The 19,461-nt window shown below is 42.8% G+C and overlaps 1 protein-coding gene across 1 annotated transcript in view; it reads right to left on the bottom strand.

Annotated features, from left to right (window-relative positions):
- The window catches only part of Zzef1 (zinc finger ZZ-type and EF-hand domain containing 1), a 115,327-nt gene that overhangs the window by 93,691 nt on the left and 2,175 nt on the right, over window positions 1–19,461 (bottom strand). Inside the window, 1 exon segment of the mRNA XM_027426815.2 lies at window positions 3,632–3,776. Coding sequence (XP_027282616.1) covers window positions 3,632–3,776 — 145 coding nt within the window.

Raw genomic sequence — 19,461 nt, 5'->3', positions numbered from 1 at the left:
TGCCATGGCAGGTGGGTGAAAGACCCGAGCTAACATAGGGTTAGCTCGTTAAATTACAATAAAGCCTCGTGCAGTTTGCAGCAAGCTCTCGAATCCGCCTGGTGATTGGGGTGACCGCGAACCTGGCCTGAGACCCCGGATACTTGAGTTTTCGGGGGTCTAACACTACAATGCCATATAAGAATTACATAATGAAAGACAACAAAACATTCATTCTGCATTAAGAAGCAGACATTATCCTTCCCTGGCTCAATACATCACTCAGCAATAGGTCAGAATGTTCAACAGCAATCAGATTTACAGTCTGCCAAGTCTATCCTGCTTTACTCCTACCTGAAGACACTAAGTATTGTCACTTGGTGTTCAGAAAAGACAAAGTTCTTAGATTAAATGATGTGCAATGTTATTTCCCTTTCAAATTGAACTGTCATCTCACTTGAAAAAAATGAAGGTCAAATTTATTCTTCTGATGCTGTCTCTACATAAGTCTGAGTCACCAAGGAAATCATCTAACCACACAGACCAGGCTGGGTATATTGTGATATACAGCACTGGCCTAATACATACAAGGCCCTAGGTCCACATGGGGGGAAGGCAGGCAGAGAAAGAGAGAGAGAATGAGGGGGGAAGGAGGGGGAAGGAGAGATAGAGAGATGAGAGAGAGAGAGAGAGAGAGAGAGAGAGAGAGAGAGAGAGAGAGAACACGAGCACAAAGGAAACAAATCAGCCAAAAAATGTAAAGTCAATATTTTTCAAATGTACAACAGGTAGAAGCACCACTGCTTAATTTTTAGCAATTCTTTTTTTTTTTTTTCTTTTTTTTTTTTTAAGACAAGGTTTCTCTGTGGCTTTGGGGGCTGTCCTGGAACTAGTTCTTGTAGACCAGGCTGGTCTCCAATTCACAGAATCCGCCTGCCTCTGTCTCCCGAGTGCTGGGATTAAAGGCGTGTGCCACCACCACCTGGCTAGCAATTCTTACTTTACAAAAATTACTAAAGTTTCAGTCTAATGCTTTCCCAACTGAGCTATTTTGGCAGAGGGCTAATTTCCAAAATACACAAAGAACTCAAGAAGCTAGTCACCAAAACAATCCAATTAAAAAGTGCAGTACAGAACTAAACAGAGAATTCTCAATTGAGGAATCTAAAATGGCTGATAATGCAAATCAAAACAACTCTGAGATACCATCTTACACTAGCCAGAATGGCTAAAATAAAAAACACCAATGACAGTCTATGCTGGAGAGGATGTGGAGAAAGGGGAACACTCCTCCATTGCTGGTGGGAGTGCAAACTTGTGTGGTCACTTTGGAAATCAGAATGGTGGTTTCTAGGAAAATGGGATCAGTCTACCTCATGATCCAGCAATTCCACTCTTGGGCATATACCCACAGGATGCACATTCATACAACAAGGACATATGTTCAACTATATTCATAGCAGTGTTGTTTGTAATAGCCAGAACCTGGAAGCAACCTAGGTGCCCCTCAACCAAAGAATGGATGGAGAAAATGTGGTACATTTACACAATGGAGTATTACTCAGTGGAAAAAAAAAACAATGAAATCTTGAAACTTGCAGGCAAACGGATGGAACTGGAAGAAACCTTCCTGAGTGAGGTAACCCAGTCACAGAAAGACAAGCATGGTATGTACTCACTCATATATGTGTGGGGGACCAAATAATTCTGTTATGGAATGTTTTGGGGCCCAGCCTCCAGCTCCTGCAAACAGGAACACCAGAAAGCTCTGGCCCACTATTGTATTGTTAATGCCAGTAAGGCTACTATTGTTTACCATGGCCTCAGGGTAATATGCCTCCTATTTGCATCTCTGTGGACCTAAGCATCTGAATAGGCCTGCACCAAGGCAGGGGGATCAGAGGTGTGTGAGTAACAAGTGAGGAAGGAAGGTTAGGAAGGTGAGGGGTGAGCGACCAGAGAGAGGAGAGCAAAGAAAGGGATGGTTCCCTCGTGGTATTGGCAGGATGGTTAAGAAACACCAGAAAAGATGGCTAATAAAGAAATGGCTCTAGTTCTACAGCATGGAACTGAGAGCTCTCTTAAGATGACAAGATGCCTGTGTTTGATCTTTATCGCCACTGGATTGCTAGGAGTTTCCAGGTCCACACAACCCCCACTTAGGCAGAACCTCATGGATTAAAGCTGAGACATGCTGGGTCACGACATTTATGGATATTAGACATAGAGTGAAGGACTACCAGCCTACAATCCACACTACCAGAGAAACTAGTAAACAAGGAGGACCTTAAGAGAGAAATACATGGTCCCCCAAAGAAGGGGAAAGGGACAAGAACTCTTGCGCAAATTGGGAGCATGTGGGGGGTGAGGGGAGGAAAAAGAGAAGGGGAGAAGAGGAGAGGGGAGGAGACAAGAGGGGTCAGGAAGACTGAGTCAGAGGAAGAATAGAGGAGAGCAAGAAAAGAGACACCTTAATAGAGGGAGCCAGTATAGGTTTAAAGAGAAATCTGGCACTAGGGAAATGTTCAGAGATCCACAAAGATAACCCCAACTAAGAATCTAGGCAGTAGTGGAGAGGCTGCCTTTGATGCCCTTCCCCTATAATGAGATTGATGACTACCTTAATTGCCATCCTAGAGCCTTCATCCAGTAGCTAATGGAAGCAGGAACCCACAGCTAAGCACTGAGCCATACTTCTAGAATCCAGTTGTAGAGAGGGAGGGACAAGCAGTCAAGACCATGCTGGAGAAACCTACAGAAACAGCTGTCCTCAAACACCGACCCTAGTTGTAAAGCTGGGGAACCAGCGTTGGACTGAACCAAGCCTTCTGAATGTGGATACCAGTTAGGAGGCCTGGGCAGTTTATGGGACCTCTAACAGTGGAACCAGTATTTATCCCTAGTGCACAAATGGACTTTGGGAGTCCATTCCGTATGGAGGGGTACTATTTCAGCCCAGATACACAAAGGAGAACCTAGGTCCTTCCCCAAACGATGTGACAGACTTTGGTGATTTTCCCCCATGGAAGGGCTCACTATCCTTGGGGAGTGGAGGGGAGGTCAGTGGGGGGCATGGGAGGATGGAAGGGAGAGGGAACAGGGGGATTGATGTGTAAAATAAGATTGTTTCTAATAAATTGTTTCTAAATAAAATAATTATTAAAACCAAAAAAAAGAAAAAGAAGACAGACAATGATGCAATCAGTTCATTTATTACAATGATATTATGTTGCAAAAACAGAAAAATAGAAAAGAATAGCGATGCAGAAGAGAGAGGCAGGATGCTATGAGAACACACAGCATGGGCTGGGCCAGGCACACTTCTCAAGGAAGTAAACAAGCAGATCTACTGGAGTCAGCCTCTTGACCAAGGGGCAGAAAAACAGAAAACTGCCCAGCCATCACTGTTGAGGAATGAAAGTGGTGATTTCACTAATTTTGCCCAGCTCATATGTCTAATGAATGCTTTGGGGAAATTCACAGTGCCACAGCTGGGTCAATCTCAGTTTGCAGCACAAAAAAAGTTCATTTTGGTTCTCTGTGCAGTGGCAGTGCCATAGCCAACGAGGTTTAGCCTAGGTGATGTTAATACTGAAAACACTTGGGTTCTAAGAGTACAACTTGAGCCTTTAGAATTCATGTGAGCACCTACCTGGAACAAGAGAGCAGGCTTGTAGTTGTCTGATGACATGGCTCAGCTCTCCCTGAAGATTGGCTCCACTGGAGTTCTTGAGGGCCTCCAACATATTCTCAGCATCAACTGTCCCATCACCCTCAGCATCAAACTGGGCAAAGGCCTACAAGATAAGACACATATATATGTATACATATATGAGTATATGTGTGTATATATGTGCATATAAATTCAGGATAGTAGGCTCTTTGTGTTTTGTAAGATATATATGTATGCATAATTTTATAATCTCATTTCTCCTCTAAGGCAGCAATTCTTTGACAACTCCAAATAATCTCAGAAGAAAGCATTCATTGCAAGTTTTTTCAATAGTTGTAAACTGTTGTGATTTGAATAGAAAATGTCCCTATAGGTCCATGTGTTTGAACATTTGGTCCGTGGCTGGTGGTGCTGTTTTGGAAAGTTGTGAATCTTCAGGGAGTACAGCCTGGCTGGAGAATGTGGGTTGCTGTGGCAGGCCCTGAGCTTTTATAGCCTGACCCTCTTTCTATCCATTTTTTGCTTCCTGATTGTAGACTTAATGTGACCTCATGTGTTTACTGACAGGTGTTCTCTGCCAGAATGGACTGTAGCCTTTCTCAGACTGAATCAAAAGAAACCCTTCCCCCTTAAGTCCTGTCTTGACAGGAAACTTCGTCACAGCAACAAGAGATGTAAAGTATAGACAATGTCAAACACAGAGCAAAAATCTGAAAGAACAGGGTACTCAAAATAAGTGCTACTTTGGTCTACTGCTTAGGTACTTTTTTTTTCTTTTGGTTTTTTGAGACAGGGTTTCTCTGTGTAGCTTTGGAGCCTATCCTGGCACTCGCTCTGGAGACCAGGCTGGCCACGAACTCACAAAGATCTGCTTGCCTCTGCCTCTTGAGTGCTGGGATTAAAGGCCTGCCCACCAATGCCCAGCTGCTTCAGTACTTTTAATCACTGTGGACCACACTCCTTTCCCATCCTGGGCTGCTTGGGAAACCTGGTTCAGCATTGGACTTAATGCTAGTCTGTTTGACAGCTGTGTGTATGTGAGTTTCTTGATTTTAAAGATAAGTGAGTTCTCACATTCACGGGCTACTTAGCCTGGACAGGGTACACAGGAACAGAGTCCCATCCAATTAAAGCCACTAGCAGAACAGTGATTGCTTTCTAATCTATAACATCTGACCCCGTCACATTCTACAAGACATCCTCACAGACTATGTCCTTTCTCCCTGGTTTTTCTGTCCTGTTGCTGAAACATGCACTCACATACCTCCTCACTGCTAGAGTCTTCTGACCTTTCCAAGTAAGTCTCTCTTCCTCAAAACTTCGGTCCCCTTTCCTTACTCCTTTGCTCCTCGAAACAGGAAAATAACCCACCAAGGTTCCGAGATGGACACAATGCGCCCATTTCCATCCCATCACAGATACATGAAGAGTATAGTATTCAAAAGGGAATACGGATCCCTACATTTGCAACCAGAAACCCTAGGCACGAATTTGGGGTGAGAAAGAATTTAGAAATGGTGTGTGTGTGTGTGTGTGTGTGTGTGTGTGTGTGTGTGTGTTGGGGGGGGGGGTCACAGCATTATTTCTGCCTCTATTCAGCCTGACAAACTATCCAAAAAAGTGAACAGGATCGAAGATTATACCCACTGAAGTACAGTGGTACACCAGAGGACAGCTCCGTCCCATACCCTGTGAAGAACAGGTTTTTGTTTTGGTAGCGATGGTCCTAGAGATTAAACTCAGGGTCTTGCTCATACCAGGCAATTGCTTTACCACCACACCATAACTGCAGACCAGGGAACCTTTACAAAGGAAAAGGTAAGTGGGAGTGTCTTGGTTGGGGTTACCATTGCTGTGATGAAACACCATGACCAAAACCAAGTTGAGGAGAAAAGGGTTTATTAGGCTTACACTTCCACATCATATCCCATTACTGAAGGAAGCCAGGACAGGAACTCAAACAAGACAGGAACCTGGAGGCAGAAGCTGAAGCAGAGGCCATGGAGAGGAACTGCTTACTAGATTACTCTAAGCCATTACATGGATTGCCCAGCCTGTTTTCTTATAGAGCCCAAGACCACCAGCCCAAGAATGGCTCCACCCACATTGAGCTAGGCTTCCCACATCAATCACTAATTAAGAAAATGCCCTACAGACTTGCCTACAGCCCAATCTTTTGTTGTTTTTTGAGACAGGGTTTCTCTGTATTGCTTTGGAGGTTGTCCTAGAACTCGATCTGTAGACCAGGCTGGCCTAGAACTCACAGAGATCCGCCTGCCTCTGCCTCCCGAGTGCTGGGATTAAAGGCGTGCACCACCAACGCCCATCTGCCTACAGCCCAATCTTATGAAGGCATTTTCTCAATAGAGATTCCTTCTTCTTAAATGACTATAACTAGGCAGCACAAGTGACCTCTTGTCAATTTACACACACCACTGTTAAGACACATCACTGTTAACCCACAACCTTTCCTTACTTGTTCATCCCCCAAATCACACTTTGATATCATAATATAAAAACATTTTACAAACTTAAAAAGTCCCACAGTCTTAACAAATTCCAACACTTTAAAGCTTCAGTTCTTTTTAAAAAATCAAACGTCTCTTTTAAAGCTGAAAGTCTCTCAAATTAAAGCTGAAATCTCTCACAAGCAGAGAATGGAGGCCTAGCTAGTGATGTTCCGGAGAAGTATGAGAGTCACTCAAAGCCCCTATCAGACCACTGCAAATCTGAGTTAAGAGTCTGTGGCTCTGGTTAGCTGGGGCTGAAGAATGAGCTGTGATTAACAAGAGCCCAGAACCAACGCTGTAGCACAGGCAGGCCTTTTACTTGTGATTCTGCCTCAGCCTCCAGAGCAGCAGGGTTACAGGCCTGGCCACCAGGTCCAGCTCTAGCCTGTCATTCTCTTATTGTTTTTGTTTTATTTTGAGTTAGTGCCTGAAACTTGCTATGTAGCTCAAGTTAGTCTCAAACAGGTACTGAGTCTCTTGTCTCTGTACCCTGAATATGGGGTCTAGTCCCTCATTCTCTGGTGAGTGGATGGCCCAGAACCACTAGACACGAGCATTTCCTGTAAAATTCACCCCATTAAATGAACAGTTCAGTCGGTGTCAGGATAATTAGAGTTGTGCAAATACTACCCAGTATCTGAAAAAAGAAAATACTGAACCCACAAAAGAACAAGGTACTGGGCTAGAGAGATTGCTTAGCAGTTAGGAGCTCATGGCTGCTCTGGCAAAAGACCATGGCTCAATTCCCAGCACCCACGTGGCAGTGCATAACTGTTATCTCCAGTCCCTGCCCTGCATACATGTGGTGTACGTACACATGTGGCAAAACACCCACACATATAAAAATAGTAAGTAAATAAGTAAAATGTTAAGAGAGATTTAAAAAAAAAAAGAACAGGGTACTATTGTTAGAAACAGGAGACTGAGGACATAGTCAAACACTTCTGAAGCTGCAAATGCCTGTAATCCCAGGGGCCTCTGAGTTCAGGCCCAGCCCCCCCCCCCCCCCCCCGCACTGTCCTGAGGTACTAAGAATCTTCCCTGGGAGTATAAGCTCAGCCCTTGAGAGACTGAGTCAGGAGAACTGCTTTGGGTTTGAGGCCAGGCTGGGGCTAAACATCAAGTACCAGGCTAGTAAGGGCTATACTATACACTGAGATCCTGTCTCCAAACTAAGAAAACAAACTCCTATTATAAAGGTTGAAAAGTAAAGATTATTAAAGAACCAGAAAGTAAAGCAAACAGAAATGATAGAAACTAGGAGGGAAAAAGAAGATTAAAAAGACTAAGGTCAACTTCCAAACAACATGAGTTCCAAAATGCAGCAGGAGAAACCACAACAGTGATGATGCACAGACTTCCCACACCAAAATACATAAATTTGTAGATTCAAAGGCAGAATGACCTACATAATGGCCAACAGCACAACATAGGGACACTTCCTAACCGTAGCCAGGCACCACGGCACACAACTGTAATCCCGGTTTGAAAGGCAGAGGCTCGAGGATTCCAAGTTTAAGGCTAGCCTGGGCTATACAGTGAAACTCTGTCTAAAGAGAGAGAGAGAGAGAGAGAGAGAGAGAGAGAGAGAGAGAGAGAGAGAGAGAGAGAAATTCCCTAACAGTGAGGGAAAGAGAAGTTCTGATTTCTAGGAGGAAGAAATAGTTCCAGGTAAAAGGTCAAGAATCAGAATGGGACAGAAGGTGGCAGGAACAGTGCATCTTTGGAGGGGACTTTCTAACCCAGAAATCAATACTCAGCCATAATAATGTGAAAGTTGAATAAAGATATTCTTATCTATGCACTGCTCAAAAAAGAAGAGAAGAAAGGAAGAAGGAAGGAAGGGAGGAAGGGAGGGAAGAAGGGAGGAAGGAATATACATTTTTAAGAAGGTAGGCTAGGCATGGTAACACATGCCTTTAGTCCCAGCACTAGGGAAGCAGAGGCAGGTGGAGCTTTATGAGTTTGAGGCCAGCCTAGCCTACACAATAAGTTCCAGGACAGCCAACACTACATAGTAATGTAGTCTCAAAAAAAAAACAAAAACAAAAAACAAACAAACAAAAAAAAAACAAAAAAAAACTGACAACAAAAACAAGTAGCTGCTGATAGAACATCCATGTGTCAGAATATGTTGACCATTTTTGTTTGATGTGAACCTGTAGATCAAATAACAACAAAGAGCACATAAAACTTAAGGACAATAAAAGTCCCAGGGGGGCCGGAGAGATGGCTCAGTGGTTAAGAGCATTGACTGTTCTTCCAGAGGTCCTGAGTTAAATTCCCAGCAACCACATGGTGGCTCACAACCACCTTGAATGAACTGTGGTTCCCTCTACTGGCATGTGTACAAAGACTGTATACATAATAAATAAATAAAATCTTTAAAAAAATAAATAAATACAAGTCCCAGGAGCTGCATTTGGGAAACAGCAGTCAGTACTTTCTTGGCATGCATGCAGAAAGTGGCCTGGATTGACACTTCACACAGCAAAATCTTTTTTTTAAATACCAATTCAATTGTTAAACCCAGAGAAAGATTTCTAACTAAGGGGAAGTCCTAATGGGATACTACAGAATTGGGGGGTGAGAGGGATGTAGAACTTACTTAATCTTTATTATGCAAGCAACAAAGGGTGATCCAAACAAAACTGATAACATCCTAAGAACAGCAGATGAGGTCAGGAAGGGAAAAGGCTCATCTCCTATGTGGTGGGAATAAAATGGGTAAAACCCAACACTGAAAAACCTCAAAGGGGCTGAAGAGATGGCCCAGTGGTTAAGAGGACCTGGGTTCAATTCCCAGCACCCACACAGCAGCTTTCCAGTTTCCAGGGAAATCTGACTCCAATGCACATAAAATAAAAGTTAAATAAATTTTAAAAAGAAAACCCCAAAGAAGTGGAGCTGGAGAGATGTCTCATTAATTAAGGGTACTGGCTGCTCTTCTAGAGGACCTGGGTTCTCTCTTCTGGACTTCTTGGACTCCTGCACACACACAGTGCACAGATATACACTCACATATAAAGTAAATATATTTCTAAAAATATCAAAGAAGTGATATAAATATGTTATTTGTTGAGTGATATCACAAGAAATAGCAAATGCTGAAAAGCAACTGTTCTTGGGAAGTAAGGCACTAGGGAAGAACAGGGCCACTGTTTTTAAGTTGAGTGGACTCTACACTTTGCACATATATAACTAATGAAAATAGCCCCCTCCAATTCTGTTTTTTAAGACAGGGTCCCCCTAGCCTTAATTGGTCTGGAACTCACTATGTAGATCACACTGGCCTTGAACTCCTAGAGATCCACCTGCCTCCCAAATGCTGGGATTAAAAGTGAACTAAAAAAAAACAAAACAAAACAAACAAAACAAACAACAACAACAAAAAACTGAAAGTATCTACTTCAAGCATGGAATGGAATGGATGAGTTAATTTTTTTAAATTACTGTTCTGCAGATCAAACTCAGGTCACCTGACTTCAGTAGCAAGCACTTCTAACCAATAAACCATCCTGCCAGTGCCCCACCCCCTGATCCTGATACCTTTTTTCTTTTTTTGAGATACAGTCTCACTGTGTAGCCCTGTCTAGCCAGGAACTCTGGCTTCAATTCCAAGACTCATCTGCTGAGTGCTGGGATTAAAGGCCTACACCACCACACCCGGTTTGCAGCCCCCCTTTAAAAAGCACATATAATGTTTCCTCTCCTTTAGGTAACAGTTTATACACACTGTAGATAGCAACCATGAATGGGATTGTTTGAACAATTAGATAAATTGAATATGTACTGGGTATGTGATTAAACAGACATGGAAGACTGGAGATCATTAACTAAAAAAATGTAGGTATGCTAGAGAGGTGGCTCACAGTATAAAGGAACTTGCTGCCAATTCTGATGAGCCAAGTTCAATCTGTGGGACCCACATGGTGGAAAGAAGGAACCAGTACTCAGAGGCTGTCCTCTCACCTCCACATGTACATCCTGGTACACATGTGCTTCCCACAAGCACAAATAAAAAAATTAAATAAAAATGCAATTTAAATAAAGTATATTTTAAAAAGTATTGTTTGAAGAAAAGGTATCTGTGTACTTTCCATATTAGTAAACAAATATTAAAATGTATGTATATGTGTTTAAAAGACCAGAAAAAAATAAATATTTGGGTGTTAATAATGGCAATAGGTTCCAGGCGGTGGTGGCGCACACCTTTAATCCCATCACTCCAAATGCAGAGGCAGGTGATCTCTGAGTTCGAGGCCAGCCTGGTCTACAGAGCAAGTGCCAGGATAGGGCTAGGGCTACACTAAGACACTCTGTCTCAAAAACAAAACAAAACAATAACAACAACAAAATAGTGGTAATAGGTTTTATAGTTTCCCAATTTCACTTATCTGCATTTCTAGCCTTGTATGATACAGTGCCTTTGCAAAAAAATAAAGGGGAAAATTTAAATATTGGGAAACTTCACGGGGTTGGCAGTATAACAGTGCTTATGTATCTTGCACAAGGCCTGTTTTCCATTGGTAGCTCCACAAAGACTCAAAGCATATCCCCAATACAAAAGTGGACAAGGGAGTGAGGAGGGAGGTGGCATGGAACCTCAAGTGTCCAGGTGTGACTACAACAGGACCAGGTAATAGCTACTTTCTACTTTCTGATAGTATGACATACTAAGCAAATGATACTTGCATGACTCCAAGGTCCACGGTAAATGCAGCAATAGTTCAGTTGGGAATAATATATGGGTTGGGAAACTTAAGTAATGTTTGAGGACTTGGTAAATTCCAGTTATTGTGAAAATGTTTTATATGCATAACATTTAGTGTCATAACAGTTTATATACATAATATCATTAATTCTCCTAACAGTAATTGCACTATTAATCTCCTCATTCTAGAGCCCTATAGAGAGGCCAGGAAACCTGTCCAAGGTCACTCAGCTGCCAATAAATCAACTCCATTCCCCTTCCTTTCATCAGGTAAGCACTAGGGTTCCTTGCAGTCTGGGGATCAGATACTCAACTTCTATTAGCTCCATCCCTGTCCTCCATCATGTCCTGCTGCCCAGGCTAAGCCTATCAGCCTTGCAAGTGAGCCTCACACTCTAAACCTTGAAGCAGCAGCCAAGTCCCATTCCCACCCACGCTTCACACCTCAGGTGCTGCAGACACCCACTGCTGCACAGCTCACCACTTCACATACAACTCCTACCACATTGCCAGTAAAAGACCTAGCAAAACTAGAAATAGTGACATTTCTGCTATTTTCAACAATTCTGTTCATCTGTCAATAGGTAATGAATATAATAAGGAATTTCTATACAAAACATAAGGCATTTGGGCTGAGGAAAAAAATCACCACAGCTTTGTTAACACCTTCTTTAAATTAATACTTAATTTCCTAACACCCAGAAGTTGTTCTTAAAATATTCACGTTCCTGAGCATCCACCATGCTTTACAGCCCGGCAGCATCTAACCATGCACACACTCATTTAACGCTATCTCCTACGCAGCCATCATACACATGCCTGATCCTGTGCTTGGAGCTGTGGCTATAAAGATGAACAGGCTAGAACTTGCTCTCTGAACCCCTCATAGCTTAAAAGACAGATCTATAAACAAACAGTAGCAATGTCATAGACATGACCACTAGAACAAGATAAGTGACAGCATTAACTACCATAACAGCTCATATAGACAAGCCTTTGCCACACATCAAGAGAGTTCTGAGCACTTCACACAGACCTATTCAACTTGCCACAATACTCCTACAGGACATGCTACCTTTCCAGTGGTGAGGAGCAAAGATAGTGTTCTGTTCAAAGTCGAATGGTTAGTAATGGTAAATAACGGCTCAAGTTTGAATTCTGGTCTATATATTCTGAACCTCCACACTACCAATCGTTACACCATGAGCAACACTGCAGAGATCAGAAACCCAGGACGGGACAGGGTATTAAAGGGAAATACTCAGAGAAATTAACTCTTGTATGAGCTCTGTGTGTAACTGGAGGATTGGAAAGCCTCTGAAGAGGTGTAGGCTATGGCAGATAGAAGCGACAGAATGTGAGCACAGAAACAGAGTTCATGGAAGACTGGTGTGGCTGGGAAGGAAGTACGGCACAAAGATCAGATTACAGAGATGGGAGAACTTCTCAAGCTAAAGTATTATAGTAAGGACACACGAGGCCACTACAGAGTACTAAGGGTAGAGAGAGCTGACCATCCCAAATCTACATGTGCCCTCACATTGAAAGGACCTACAAAATTTTAATGCATTTGCCTTGGGGCTGTAGTTTGGTGCGAAAGCACTTGCCTTGGTATTAGGCTCCCGATACTTGGAGTGGGGGACACATGCTTTATACCACCTGAACCCTTCTCCAGCTTCTCTGAGTGGTCAGCCACTTTCTCATACAGGTATTGGTAAGAAGCAGCTAATAATCTCTGAGTCAGTCTTTTTCCTATAGTCAATAGAAAACCCCCTTAGGGAGGCCATTCAGAATACACCTGCTCCTGTCCAAAGGTGGCCTGTAGATAAGAGAGAGCAGGAATCAGGTCTTCTAAGTCCTGTGTCCCCCTCCATTCAACCGGTTCTCTATTTGGGAAGGCCTTAGTCTCATTCCCATCCTGGTTGTCCCCTTTGGTATCCCTGTAGCTTGCCAGTGAAATTCATAATAATGTTTTATCAAGTTTTATTGGCTGATCCACCAAAACAGAAACATTTAATTGGATTATAAGAGACTTAGGATATACATAATTGATGTAAAAAATATCATGAAATAATGTAACGCCTTCATCAGAGAGGTTGTATTATGAGATTTTTCTATTCCACTCTATTCTGTTCCTCTTTTAAACAAGAGTAGACTCTAAGTAGATTTCTAATACACTGAAATGGCCAATTTGAAAAACACTGCCTTGGAAAGAGGCAAAACTCAATATTCTAGTTCATATTCCAAAATATGGCAAGTCATGCCTGCTGCATCCTTGCAAGGCTTCAGGGATGGACGTGACTGGGGTTGTGAGGGAATTTAAAAAGACACATAGACACATACACACCACTCTCCCCCCATCTTCCCACCTCTCTCTGTGGACTGGGCTTTCTGATGGTGAAATGCAGCATCCAGGAAGCCCAAGTGGAGTTATTATACACAGCTAACTAAGCAAGACGGTAGGGTTATTACATACAGATAAACAAGGAGTCATGGTTTATGATATCTAGATGGACTAAGAAGACAGGTTTGGATAATCTCAGTAGCAGCAGTCTCTGTAGTGGAGTGAGCAGTCTTTGTAGGAGAGCAGTCTTCATGACATAAAAATGGAGTGGGGTGCTTAGCTATGGTGCACACAGTATCAGCATCCACACATGGACCAGAGGAAGGCTTTGCCCTCTAGCCTTATAGGGGTGGGGGAGTTTTTTCCCACGGATCTGAAGCTAGGATCCTTGACATGACTGTGCCCATTTTAACAGCACGCATTCACTCAGGACTTAATTCACTCAGGGCTTCTTACACCCACCCTTTGTCTTTCTAACAAACAAATGAGGCCAAAATTCATCTCCACAAAGATGGCTACCTGATCTGCCACACCTTCTCTTCCTGACTCAAGCCTCTCTTTTGTTTGTTTTGAGATCATTGTCTCATTATGTAGCATTTTCTGACCTGAAACTATACAGACCAAGTTGACTTCACTCACAGAGATCTGCCTCCCTCTGCCTCTGGAGTGCTGGGACTACAGGTGTGGTATCACCATTCTGGGAAAGCCTCTTGAATTGTCTTTTTACATTTTATTTTGTATTTTATTTGTATGAAGGTTTCGCCTGCATGCAAGTATACTGTGTATATGTCTGTGCCTGAGGGTGCAGGTACTTTGGAACAGGAGTTATGCACAGTCGTGAGCTACCATGTGTTCTGGGAACTGAATCCAGGTTCTATTCAAGAGCAGCAAGTGCTCTTAACCACTGAGCAATCTCTCCAGCTCTGAACTGTCTGTTTTGTTGAGAATTGAGCCCACAGTTTCACACATGGAAGGCAAGTGCTCTACCAATTAAACTATTTCCCTGGTCCCCTGAGGTCTCTCTTTATAACATTCCTACTATGAGCTTGCATCCACAAGGTAACCATTCACAGTATGGAGGGGCAGGACACTTTGATAGTTTCATGTGGGAGACAAGAAGTAGAATCAGAAGATAATAAGTACAGCAGAATCAAAGCCAGGTGTGGTGGTACAAGCCTCTAATCCTTACACTCTGAAGGCTGAGTCAATAAGATCATGAGCTCAAGGCCAACTAGGCTACATAGTAAGACCCTGTCTCAAGCAAACAAACAAAACAAGAAGCATAACAGAACCAGACAAGAAAGGGAAACTTGACTTAAATGTTTAGTTTTATCCATTTTCAACTCCTTAACTGCTACTATGATCAAGACACATGTTAAGGCCAGAGATACAGCTCAGTGGTACAGTGATTACCCAGCATGCCCTTGGTTTAACTTCCTGAGCTGTAAAACAACAAACACTGCACACATGAACACTGATGCTGAAATAATCAGAGACCAGAACTGTGGGCTTAGACCAGCAGACAGCACTGCACTGGCTTAAATATGAAGGTACGTAGAGTGCTGCTGGAGAAAACACCCACATGAAAAATAACATGACCCATTGCTGTCTGAGTGAGTACTCAGCACTCCAGATACTCTTCTAGGCACTTCAAGGAACTAACTTAGCAACGACCACACAATCACATAAAGCATATACCATTATTCTGCTTTAAGCAGTTAAGAGACACCGAGTGGTCAGATGAGGTGATAAAGATCACCTGGCAAGATGCTAGGCTGAGTACATACATCTTTAATCACAGCACTCGGGAAACAGAGTCAGGCAGATCTCCAGGAGTTAGAGGTCAATGTGGTCAAACTACCACATTCCAGGCTAGCTAGGACTACTCCAGGCTCTGTCTCAAATTAATTAACTAAACTAAACTAAAAATCACCTGTCCAGAGCACAGTGAACTTTGGCTTTGCCCAGAAGCAGGCTGGCTCCAGGCTCACTTCCTGCTTAGCCTAGAGAAGAGCAGTAGAATGTGGTGTCTCACAAAGCTTAGACTTGTTAAGCCATGAACAGACTGCACAGCGAGACTGCACTGAGAGTCAACTCAGACTCTCCTCTCTGTGCCCATGTGCCAAAACTCTCTCGACTCAATATATTTGCACATGTTGTGCCATAAATGGAATATCTCTTTCTTCCTTTGCCAAGCAAATTCCTTTCAACTCTCATGTCTTAGGTTTGGTGAAGCATTCTCAGATTTCATGCTACTATTAAGTACTGCTCTGTGGATTTGACAGTGGACAGGGCTTGGAACAGAGCAAAAAAAAAGCTATCAGAATCCTGCTCTGGAAGGCTTGGACTAACCACACAATGATGCCAAGCTGGGAAAGAGCTAGGCTAGCACAGGACAAAGTGTCTGTCCCACCCACTAGGATCACAGCACCTTCCTAATGCTGTGACCCTTTAATATGGTTGTGATGATCCCCAACCATATAGTTAATTTCATTGCTACTTTATAACTCTAATTTTGCTACTGTTATGAACTGTAATATAAATATTTTTGGACATAGAGGTCTGTCAATGGGGTTGTGACCCACAGACTGAGAACCACTGGCTTCGGGAGTGAGGAAAGACAGATGAGGTCAGGAAGGGAGACAGGTTGGCCTGTGGGCTTCCACACATCTATTTAGTTCCTGGGCAGTGGGGAGCTGAGGGTGCTGAACAGGGGGTTACAATGTGTATGGTTGGCTACATCTTTATGGTGCACATACACGTCTGGTACAGAGGTGGATAATTGCATGTGGGTGATTCTCAGCACATGGTTCTTAGGCTCAAAGCCATTGTAAAGCCAGGTAACTAACTAACGCTTTGGCATGATAATACCAAAGTGGGCATTAGAACTTTTTCTCCAGATTTCTCCTAAATCCAACAGTGGCTCTTTTCAGTTTTCACTAAAACTATATTTAACTGTTCCCTCCAATGCCAAGAAATAGCTAGTTAATGAAAAGCCACAAGCCGAGCATAAAACAAAAAGTTGCCACGTGAAGACTGTGTCTTAGCTTGCTCAAGCACACTGGGGCCACAGGTGAACAGTTACCAGGCACTAGCTATGTACCACAACCACAGAGATGAATCAAAACAGTTCTTCCAAAGCCAGACATGGTAGCTAGTACTTAAGAGACTGAGGCAGGATTGTTTTGAGTTTGACATGGGCTTCAGACTCTGTCTCAAAAAACAAAACCACAGCCAAAATGGCCCTTCAGAGTTTCACAACACAGTAAATTAATAAAAATGAAAACCAATCATCTTAATATCTGCTACATGTGGTGGCACAAGTCTTTAATCCTAGCACTTGGGGAAGCAGATGGAAGTAAATATCTCCATGAGTTTAAGGACAGCCTATATCGATTTCTACACCAACCAGGGCTACACAGTGAGATCCTGTTTTAAAACCAAACAAAAATTCATCTATATAACCTTCCTGTACTGAGCACTTTGTCCTACCCTAAAGCCTATGTGACTTTCTAGAAGTGTCCTTATGTTAAGAGCAGAAATAGCTAACCTCTGATGTCAAGTAAGAATTTCATCCCACACTTTCTCTCTTCCTTCTACATAGGTGACTATTAGATAATTAACTACTGCTTCTTTCAAACAAATCCAAGAGTCCATTGCCTGAACCACACCCAGTAAGAGAAAAGGTGTGCTATATAATAAAATGATAATCTCAAAGACTTTGGTCCATAGTCCAACTCTAAGACCATCCTTAAGATACACCCTCAAGGCACTAAGGTCACTGCAATGAAGTAAGACAGTTGGTGGACATAGACAGCAACACAAGTTAAAGACCAAGGAACAAATGAGATGTACTGGGAGATCCCTACATTGTAAGGATGAACCATGCACAACCATGGTAACCTGTGCTGGTAAAAAGAAATGAAGGGAAATAACATGTCATCTTAATTGCTACTACAAAGATATTTTAGTATTATGATCTCTTAAAATCTTAAACACATTAAAACATCACAATGCATTTTCAAAACTCTGGTGTAAAATATAGAATTGAGCCAGGCAGAGGTAGGGCACACCTTTAAACCCAGCACTCAGGAGGCAGAGGCAGGCAGATCTCTCTGAGTTCAAGACCAGCCTGATGTACAGAGCAAGTTCCAGGATAGGCTCCAAAGCTACAGAGAAACCCTGTCTGGGGGAGGGGGGGCAAAAAAAAAAAGAAACAAAACCCAAAATTAAACACCTAGCTATACACACAAGCATATACTTCTAGGGACTAAAGCCAGAATTGTTTTGAAAGCACAGAACCAACCACATGGCTAATACTAACATAATTATGCCATACTTATAGACAGGATGAAAAGATACCCACCATGAGATTGTCCCCATCCTGTTTTTAAACTCTCGCTGTTTTCACTTTGAGTTAGAACTGCTCTCTTCAATTAATCTGTGTGTGTGTGTGTGTGTGTGTGTGTGTGTGTGTGTGTGTAGGGGGGGGCATGAGATTTTGGTTATCAACCCAAATCACAACTCCTCCCTCTCCAATCTGAAAACAGTATATAGGTGTCAAGAAAAAGTCTTGTTTTTTTTTTTTTTTAATCCTCCTGGAATTACAATAGACTGCCTTTCTATAGAATGAAGGGAAACTTAAAGACTTTATTACTTATCCTTGAGGTTAAAAGATTAATAACGGACAACCAGATCCTTATGGGGGAGAGGGGCAATAGTTCTGGGGTGAGAAGACCCACACTAAAACTGAATTTTAATACCCCCTTTTTTGAGACAGGTTCTTGGAGAGTGACTTGACTGTGACATCTGTCCCTTTGATAGATAGGGTAGACTCAACTGAACTGATTGGGCCCATGTGACCCTCCTGAAGTTGTACACTCAATCAAAGAAGACCACTTTCTCCAATAGAGGACTGGTCTTCAGTTAAGGGTTTAGGAGTGGCTGAAGACTCCTGCTAGAATGTCCAAATAGGCTCTCAAGGTGGGGTTTCACTCTGTAACCCAGGCTGGCTTCAAACTTGCAGTACTCTGTTACCCAAATGCTGGGATTACAGGTGTGAACCACCCTGCCCAGCTCCAAAATGAATTCATCTTATGAGTCACTGAACCTTGCTGAGTTCTCAGTTTGGTCCTCACTTTCCTACTCAGTTTGGTGGCTGTTGTCATCCATCTGCCTCAGAATTGACTGGTGTCAGTCATCAGATATTTGAGCATGTTATAAAGAAGGAAGTGAGATAATGTTAGGATTGTATGTAAACGTGACTGTCAAGCATACCCTTTAGGAACCTGGTGCACACACTCTTAGGAGCCTGTGACACAGCTCTAAATTATCACAGGGATTTTTACACACATAAAATAGCAATATCCAATAGTTTACAAATCATCAGTTCTTGGTGTTGAGCTGAGGATTCCTTGTTAATTTCTGTCATCTATGTAACATGATTATGACTTTTTTTTTTTTTTTGGTTTTTCGAGACAGGGTTTCTCTGTGTAGCTTTGGAGCCTATCTGGCACTCACTCTGGAGACCATGCTGGCCTCAAACTCGGAGATCCGCCTACCTCTGCCTCCTGAGCGCTGGGATTAAAGGCGTGAGCCACCAACGCCCGGCCTATGATTATGACTTTTTTATTTAAAAAATTTACTTTTCATTTTACATACCAACTCCCCTTCTTAATAAGAAGGCATAACCAGACCCGGCGTTGGTGGCGCACGCCTTTAATCCCAGCACTTGGGAGGTAGAGGCAGGTGGATCTCTGAGAGTTGGAGACCAGCCTGGTCTACAAGAGCTAGTTCCAGGACAGCCTCCAAAAGTCACAGAGAAACCCTGTCTCGAAAAATACCCCCCCCCCAAAAAAAAAGAAGAAGAAGAAGGCATAACCAGCCCCATGTGGTAGTACATGCCTTTGATGTCGGCACTTGAGAGACAGAGGTAGGTGGATCTCTGTGAGTCTAAGGCCAGCCTGATCTACAGAGCAATTGCCAGGACAGCCAGGGCTACACAAAGAAACTGTTTTGAAAAATAAAAACAAACAAACAAAACAAAAAAAATTGTAAACTGGCAGGGCGGTGGTGGCAGACGCCTTTAATCCCAGCACTGGGGAGGTAGATTTCTGTGAGTTCAAGGCCAGGTTGGTCTACAGAGAGAATTCTAGGCCAGGCTCCAAAGCAATACAGAGAAACCCTGTCTCGAAAAAACAAACAAAATTAAAAACTACCAATACAGAGAGCTGGAGGGATA

The sequence above is a fragment of the Cricetulus griseus genome, chromosome 7 (assembly GCF_003668045.3).
Source record: "Cricetulus griseus strain 17A/GY chromosome 7, alternate assembly CriGri-PICRH-1.0, whole genome shotgun sequence".
NCBI lineage: Eukaryota > Metazoa > Chordata > Mammalia > Rodentia > Cricetidae > Cricetulus > Cricetulus griseus.
The sequence above is the reverse complement of the archived record's forward strand: the minus strand, read 5'-3'. Positions and strand labels throughout refer to the sequence as shown.